General features: G+C 36.0%; 1 protein-coding gene across 2 annotated transcripts; it reads right to left on the bottom strand.

Moving 5' to 3' along the window:
* Nucleotides 1-2,859: 2,859 nt before the first annotated feature.
* Nucleotides 2,860-8,778, bottom strand: LOC111402405 (protein KINESIN LIGHT CHAIN-RELATED 1-like). 2 transcript variants are annotated; one of them, XM_023030700.1, is made up of 3 exons: nt 6,956-8,778; nt 4,979-5,203; nt 2,860-3,135 (listed from the first exon to the last, which is right to left on the bottom strand). In XM_023030700.1, exons 1-3 carry the CDS (start codon nt 8,674-8,676, stop codon nt 3,114-3,116), a joined length of 1,968 nt encoding a protein of 655 aa, XP_022886468.1. In that variant the 5' UTR covers nt 8,677-8,778; the 3' UTR covers nt 2,860-3,113. The 2 variants fall into 2 exon arrangements, with proteins under 2 accessions (XP_022886468.1, XP_022886459.1); XM_023030691.1 differs by having other exon boundaries at nt 2,860-3,141.
* Between the last annotated feature and the right edge of the window lie 120 nt (nt 8,779-8,898).

An 8,898-nucleotide genomic window follows, 5' to 3' on the forward strand; every position in this document is an offset into this window, starting at 1 on the left:
TTTGGCAGTGTTGGATGTTGCTCTGAAAAGGGCCGCTAATACGACATCGTTCGGGTACGTCAAGAATCGTATGAAGGTTGTGATTGATCAATAAATGATTCGTCACTCTTAGATAGTAGGAGATTATGATCTGCGTTTCATTCAATTAAGTCAATGATGAAATCCTTGGCCAAGGTGTACTCATAAGTCGAAAAGGAGTTTTCGATTTATATTGACTTAATAGTGGAGTGAAAGATATGATCGATAATCTTGATTGACACAACTCCATATCTCGTAATTGATCGGATCATATTGACGAAGGGATTATAGTTTCACGGTAAACGAACGAATTTGGTTTTGTCATACCACGTGACATTTCCCGTCACATGTATTGCATTGACACATTGTTAGATGTCAATCAGGGATGGCGAATGTGAATTGACGATAAATTAAAAGGGTGTTTTAATTTATCAATTTTGATTAGATCAAAATAATATTTCACGTCGTTAGGCATCGTGGTCGAGAATCTAATGGGTTACACACAAAAGAGAATTAGAAGATTGCAAATTGTCGATTGGTTAATTTAACAATCGTTGGATAAATTAATTAATTGGATTTGTTATTTATATTTTCGAATTAATTAATTGGATTAATTAATTCACGGACCGGGTTTAATTAATTGGATTAATTAATTATTGGACCGGACCGGGCCGAGCCGAGCTTGTTTGGGTTTATATAAATAACAAACTAGGGTTTGAGGTCCATAAGGTTTTCATTATTCTTGCTGGCACAAGAAAAAACCCTAGAGGCTGCAATCATATTCTCTGTGTGGATCACCGTTGGAGGCTGGACAATTGGACAGCTGTGGTGGCGAATCAAGGTTGTGGAACGAAAAGAAAAGCAAAAGGATTGCAGATCTGAAAAAGGTATAATCTTATCACAATTTCTATCTAAACACAAAGGCGATTCTTGGTGGAAATCGAAAATTATTTTAAATTTCGCTGTGCATGTATAAGTAGATTCCCAACATAAACTTGATGCGGGGTGACATGACCAATTATTTCAAAAGTCGACCCCTTTATAATCTACCACAAGCATTGTTCTTTGGCATTTTACTTTCGAGAATTCCTTACAAAATACATCGACCCTCATGTTTTGGCGATGCTCCGTATCAAAAACTTTTGTTTGATTAACATTAACAGATCATATTATACTATTATATTTATTTTCATTCTGCCATTACGACAAAGTTTATTAATTAAATCTTGAATAATTCATATCCTAGATGTCAATCTTCAGGCCTATTATATTTTCTGTAAATCAATCTCTTTCAACTCAAAATAAAATGTTGCAGATATCATGTAGTGACAATAAGTTCTTTTCTACAAATAATTTTGAAAATTTTCTTGCAGAATTAAATATTTATGCTGAAATGTCAGTAGAGCATAAAATCTTCACTTGGTGACAAACTGACAATGCCAATGTACAGATGTGTATGTCTTTATGTTCACCAAGATTCCTAGCCCCAATCCCCAACCTTTACGAAATATTAAAAAATGGAAAATGCTAGATTAACATAATGGGCTATAAAAGAGGCTACATAATGGACACTTGGCGCCTTGCGGTTCGCGAGGCGCCTATGGGCCCGAGCTGCGGCAGGCGCCTTGGCCAATGCCGAGGTGTCGCGTATCCATTATGTAGCCCATTATGTTCATGTAGCAAAGTCCTTAAAAAATATACCCTCAACATTTTTTAGCATATCCATAATAAACCTTTCAATTATGTAGTATAACTCATCGTTATCTCCATTTTTGCCATTATATGGTGAATTTGTCATTCTATCTAAATAAACAAAAATAAAAGAAAGCGGTAAAACAACAAAAGATAAAGAAAAATTGCAAAAAAGATCTCATAACTTCTTAATAGTACAAATAAATCACATTTAAAATTATTAAATACATATTAAAAAAATTAGGAAAAAAATCGGAGGGATAAAAAGTCATTACCTACCAAAAAATTGACATCATATTTTTTTTTAATGTGTTAATATGTTTTTAGTTATTTTAATTGAGGTTTATTTGTACTTTTTTGAAAGTTGTGGAACTCCATTTATAATTTATTATTATTTTTTGTTATCTTCGTGCTTTTATATGTTTTTATTTATTTAGAAAGAAGGACAAATATATCATTTCATGGTAAAAATGTGGAGAACGATGCGTAAACCGAAAACTTTTCATTGTTTGTCATCCATTCATTTAAAAAAAAAACATTATTCTACCCATTTTCATTTCAAAGTGGGGCGAAATGTTGAAAATGGATTATGCTAGTCTTACTGCTTTCATTTATTTTATTTACTTAGAAAGGACAAATATATCATTTAATAGGTAAAATGTCAAGAACGATGAACTTTGCTAAATAAATAAAATGTTGGAAATGGATTATGCTAGTCTTACTGCTTTCATTTATTTTCAAAAAGGACAAATATGTCATTTAACGGTTAAAATGTCAAGAACGGTAAATTTTGCTAAATAATTGAAATGTTGAAAATGGATTATGATAAGAACAAGATTGAAGGTAGATTTATTCCATTTCGTAAAGATTGTACACGAAAGGTGTTCCCAGATAAAAAATAAGCCCTCCATACACGAAGAGTTCGACTTTCATTCAGAATATTTATTATTTTATTTTGGTATGATCTCAATATTATTGGCAGTATTCTGATTTCTGATATATACACACACCTTTTGCTTTCAAGACAAATCAGCGAAAAAGAAATGTTTCATATTAAAATGAAATGGTGGAAATTAAACAGTATAGTAGAAGCAATGTTGGACCCAAAAAAAAATGACTCTATACGCCGCTAGCGCTTGACTAATAACATATCAAAGGGACATATATAAATGATGACAATCGTTGAGAATAAGACCTAATTTGCTGTTATTCTAGTCATACATATAATGTTATACCAAGAAGTACCCAAGAAAAGTAACAAATTCTTGGTTTCTATATCCCGGATTTGGTAACCATGTCGGCAGGGAAGTTTCCAACATCTGCATTCTTCGCTTCTTCGACTGGGCTGAAAATGCTTTGTTAAACAAAAGAGCAAGCCCTGTATTCATTTCATCACGGCTCGTTTAAGCTTCCAATTGATCATTTCTGCACCTAAGTAACAAACAATGCAACATTTGATTGCAGTAATCTGTATACCAGTAAGAAAATGGAGAATGCCAGTAATCACAAACCCGTATTGGGCAGAAATGCGTAGGGAAAAGGCAGAACAGCAATCCACTGGTCCTAAAGAATCAACTACAAACTAGGACAAGAATTTGAAGTCAACTACATGAATCATTTTCACGACGTCTTTTATCGGCTAAAAGATCTAGTGCTTGATTGGTCATGCTTAAAAACTTTTTTTTTAAATTAAAAAATAGATAAAATAGGACCCCACTTGTGTGGGACCCACAATTTGTTTAGTTTGAGCCACAAAAAGTAGTTGGCTCGGTTGCTTTATGCTCGTATAAGCACACCCAAACATGCTGCAATCTGGCAGGTTCTACTGAGTTCCAGTCCTGAAGAATTGAAAACTCCTGCATTCACTTGGAGAAGTAACGCAATAAGGTTATGGTGTCAAAAAGTGGAGGTTTGCCATCTGCCTGGCCGGCCTAAAGTGAAACTTGTACATATTGTACATATTGATCCATAAGCAACAAATTGGATAATATATATGGCTGTAAGGATCATTTTATACTAAAACTGTAATATTTAGAATATCCCTTTGTCAAAAGCTATATCCTCAAGTCTACTTGTTTGACAGTAGTCAATTCCAAAACAGTACAAAAATTGATTCCATGCTTTAATAACCAACAAAAAAGCACTCTAAATACCACTATATTACATGCCAAAGAAGTCTATACAAGCAGCGAAAATGTGGCACGATCAGTATCTCTCATCAACCAACATGGCCTTTTAAGCCACATAAATCTGCCTAGTTGAGTTGAACCAACAAAGATAGCCAATGTAGTGGAATGGAACGCTCACAACCAGCAATCTGACTTCTTCCCATTGTGCAATGAGAACATCATCTATTGAACTGTAGCCTACAATGTAAACGACTCTAAAAACACATATTCTATGCTTTAGAACTCTCCTTACTATCTTAACCTTTAGAACTTTTAGTTTCACTTGTCTTCAACAAAAGAGGGCTTGTCCTTTTCTTTTTCCCCTTTTGGTGGTCGGCAATCAAGTTTAAACAATTTAGAATACAACATTAGAGAGCAGGAATCTACAAAATAACAAAAACCATCACATGAAATGCATAATCTTCAACAGATTATGGCTATTTTATGTACTTCCTTTTTAGTCAACAACAAACTAAGCCTTATTCCCAACAGATTTTGAGTCAACTCAATGAGTCCTTATTCGTCAACTAGGAGATGTAAAGCAACTAGATCCTTTGCAATTACCACAAGTGAAATGAATTTTGGCCTACCCTCCCTTTTTAAACTTCTTCTATCAAAATTGCAGGACTCTATATGAAATGGCACCTCGTTAGGCCAATGCATAACAAGACCCAACAACCCAAGTCTTTCTTCTATTAATTTATCCTCAATGCCACGACTGCCACATGTTGGCCTATGTTCATTTTTAGTCAAGCTAAAATCTGAATTAGCTTCACCCATCAAGTAGGAGAGCACTATAAACAGCAGCCAGCAATATTGATAATACTATTCAACTGAAACAGGCTTATTTTAGGGTTCAGTACACAGCCTTGTAAGGAGAAATATAGTTGCAACTCTATCCCAAATATGACCAGTAAATAAAAGAATAAGTAGCCTCCCAAAAATTTCCTTGGCTCCTCAAATGACTAACTGAATAGAAATCACCATATGTGAAGTAAATTACATGACAAACAAGTTCTGACAGTTTCGAAGGAAAAATGCAACTCTAGTGTTGTTCTTTGTTGTAAACTAATATGTTGCTATGAATTACAATCAATTACCTATCCTTGACGGAAACACGAGACTTCAGATTCCTCCCAGAGAGACCTTCACTGTCACGGGACAAAGGCAAGGCCTTCATAAGAGAATCTGAAGATGAACCACAAGCTTTTGACTTTAATTGTTCAAGAACTCGAATAGCTTCTTTGAGCTCATATTGAGCACTTGGTCCATGGCCCTCCCAAGATTCGACTACCTTCTCCTGGAAGTTAATTGCAAGTGGATAGCTGTTCAATTAAGGAAGTAAAAATGATGTTAAATGACATTTTCGACCCAACAAAGAAAAAAAAGCAACTGTTCGACAATAGCAACCAAAATTACATGATACCAAGATAATCTCGGATCACCTGATAGAATAACCTCTACAGTTTTAGTCTTATATTATTTAATGGAGCTCTAAAGGAACAGGTTGATGAACCCATTCATCATTTTATCCATATCTTACGAGATTTCAGTCATCTAGGAAGGTCTTGGCAATTCATGACAGATCCGAGAATTCATTCAAACAATTTTCTAAAGCAGCATTGAAAAGAAAGATTTATGGATCAAATCAAAACGTTGCCTCTGTTCCAGGTCAAAGTCATTAGGACTTGGCAGATTTTCATCTCCTTTCTCAATAAGGAAGCAGAAAAGAACTACGTATGACTTCTATTAGCTGGTTTCATAAGTCAATATCTCAAAATAGAAAATAATCAAAGATTTTTAAAACCACAAAGAAAATAATCAATAATTTTTAAAGACAACGCTGATTCCTACAGAAAGTGTCCACTACTACAAATAATTTTACCGTAACTATATAAAACCTATTTGTCAACCCAAGGTTGAAATTGCTCAAGCTGTCATTATTTGTTCCCTCGAATAGAGGGGAACATAATGACATTGTAAATATATTATGCCAGAGATGAGCAAAACATAAATCTTCAAGCATGCATAGGGAAAATAACTTGAACTCAGTTATTCGATAGCCCCTTTTTAGTGATTTTAAAGGTAAACCACTGTGATTGGTGACTAGAAAATTTTCTTGATACAGGAAGATGATAGGTCAGTAACAGTCTTCAGATTGTGATCACTAAAATACTCAAGAAACACACTTCTGGAAGTTATGGTTAATTACACAGCTCAAGAATGGACTTCATTAAGCGAAACAAATTATTTATTTATAAGGACAGTTTTAGCACATGTTTACAAATAAATATTTTCATAAAACGTGCATCTTGAACTTATCAAATGGAAAATCAACAGGTGAGAAAACAACAATAAAGTGTTGGCCGGTGTTGCTTTATGATTCAATAGGATTAGCAGAGAATATCATGATTGCAAAGTTCAATCTAGTGTTTGCATATCCATTGACAACCACATCCAAATGTATGCATTGTTGTGTGTGCATTCACTTGATCAACATAAATAAGCCTAAAATACTCGGTAAAAATAAGCAGGGGCACCTGTATTTTCAAAATACAAAACACCATGTGAATAAAACTATTATCATCCCAATATACATGCACAAGTCCAAGACCACATTTGTTTTTGGTTCATTGTCTCCATTCTAAAACAAAGTTTCAAGCCTCGACTCTCCTTAGAGAAGCAGAAGCTTTGGAAAGTCCAGTCCCACAACACACACACACACACACACAACCCCAAAAGAATGAAGGGAAAATAGTCCATCCAGTTCAGAATGCTGTACACAGCGATGCCAATGCCCTATCTTGAGAATGATTAACCATTAGGAGTTTAACAATGAACATCACCCATAATAATTACTTATAAAATATATGAACCAGAAGGTGCGTTTGAAAAACTAGCATGAAGCAATCTCGAGAAATATTTCAGAAACTTAACGAAATCTTTTGTGATAACATGTGGTGGGAACTTAGTATTCACAAAAAAAGTACAACATCCTTTGAGTACTAAACCAGGAACTTCAAACACAACGTTTAATAACCAGAAATTGAAAGGCAAAGGGGTTTTAATTATTTTACCTTCCCATCACAGCATATGCTTTTGAAAGGTTCTGACATGCTTCTATTGAATCCGCATGATGAGGACCTAGAGAAACATCCATGATATCTTTCGCATAGGCAAACATCTGAGCAGCTGATTGTGGTCTATCTAATTCTAAATAAGCTGCTCCCAAGTTATTATAAACATAGCCCACTCCAAAATGCTTGGAACCAAAACTCTCTTTTAATCTTTCTGCAGCATCTTCCAGGTAAGGAATTGCCTCTTCTACCTTGCCTGTCAACAGAAGCAACCAACCAATTCTTGCAGAAACACTTCCCACTGAATGTTGTTCTTGAGGCAGTTTCTCAAGCATTGCCATTGTTCTCTTTAACAAGGAGATTGCAGTTTCAAATTCATTCATCGTCTCATATTGCATAGAAATCTCCATAAATGCCTCGGCAACATTGAGAGGAGAAGAACTTTCTTTCTTGTCTAGAATTCCACAGGCAATCTCGAGACACCTCTTTGAGTCTGCAAACTTCTCCTGATTACACAAAGCTTTGGCCATGGAAATGAAGACCAAAGCTTGATCCTCACTCTCTTTGTCAGTCTGCTGAACAACGCCCTTCAAAGTATTAATAGCCTCATCATACCTCCCCAGGGCAATTTGCATATTGGCAGCATCAATCTCTGCACGAAGCAAATCTGAACTACAACCCCAGTTCTTCAAGACCCTCTGTGATAATTGATTTTGTTCCAACGCCTTCTCATGCTCCTCTAATCCAGTATAAATAACTCCAAGAAGCCGCCTATCATGTGCAACCTCTACTGAGTTATGCCCCAACTGCATTTTATTTATTTCCATTGCCTTCAAACAAAATGGAAGTGCCTCCTTAAAATTCAAAACAGCAACATATGCCTCCGCTACATCCCTATTGGCCTTGCCAAGCTCTCCACTATCTTCTTCCAAAGTCATTTCTTTAATCTCTAAAGACTTCCTAAGATTACCAATAGCCTCCTCTCTCCTACCCATTGCCGTCTTAGTATTATACAATTCAAACTGGACTGCATGTAAAACAGGCCTGATGTCATTAGCACTACAGGAACCCTCCTGCTCTATCTTGGTCAACACTCTATTAGCCCTATTCAAATATCCCAAACTATCATTAAACTTGTTTAGACTATAAGAAGCAGAACCCAACAATTGTAAAGTCATGGCAAGAGGCAAAGACGATTTATTACTATTATTCTGATCATCATCCATGATTTTCAAAGCCCTTTGGGCAAAAGATAGAGCCTTTTCAGGGTCCTCACCTTCTTGGTCAAGTTTGAGGCCCATTTTCAAGCACGCCAAGCCCAGCTCTCTCTCATCAAAGGACGCCTCCATGTCTTTGAAAGCTTCAAGCATGTCGTCCGCCGACTCGGCCGACTCAAAAGCCTCCTCAATTTGTGATCTTTCTTTAATTTTCCTCTGCCTTGAGGACATCTTAGAGACATTTTGGCCATTTGGATCAACAAGGGTGTTCAGATTCTGAGATGTTTTGGGGCTAAAGAAAAGGAAAGATGGAGTCTTTGAACAAGAATTCAGATGGGTAAGTGACTTGTGGCTCAAAGACTGATCATTGGTGGTGACGGTGGTGGTGGTGGCAGCGGCGAGGGGAGAGAAGTAGCTGGTGGAGTCTCTGAGAACGATATAATAAGAGGCTTTGGTGGGTGGTTGGAGGAGGTGAGAGAGGAGTCTCGATGAAGCTCTTCTCATGGTGATGGATTCGTAGGGAATTTGATGGTAGCTGACTGTATACACTGTTGGGAGTTTCGGTTTGTTAAGCCCTTAAACCCTTGACGTTAGATTTTTCATTTTTCTCGCCCCACTTGACAAATTTTTTCATTTTTCTCGCCCCATTTTGATTAAGGAGGTACATTCAATTAGAACTTTTGAAGGTTTTGATTGGCTTTTTTTAAGTGATGATTTTTATGAATT

Source organism: Olea europaea, chromosome 1 (genome assembly GCF_002742605.1).
Source record: "Olea europaea var. sylvestris chromosome 1, O_europaea_v1, whole genome shotgun sequence".
In the NCBI taxonomy this organism is placed as follows: Eukaryota; Viridiplantae; Streptophyta; class Magnoliopsida; order Lamiales; family Oleaceae; genus Olea; species Olea europaea.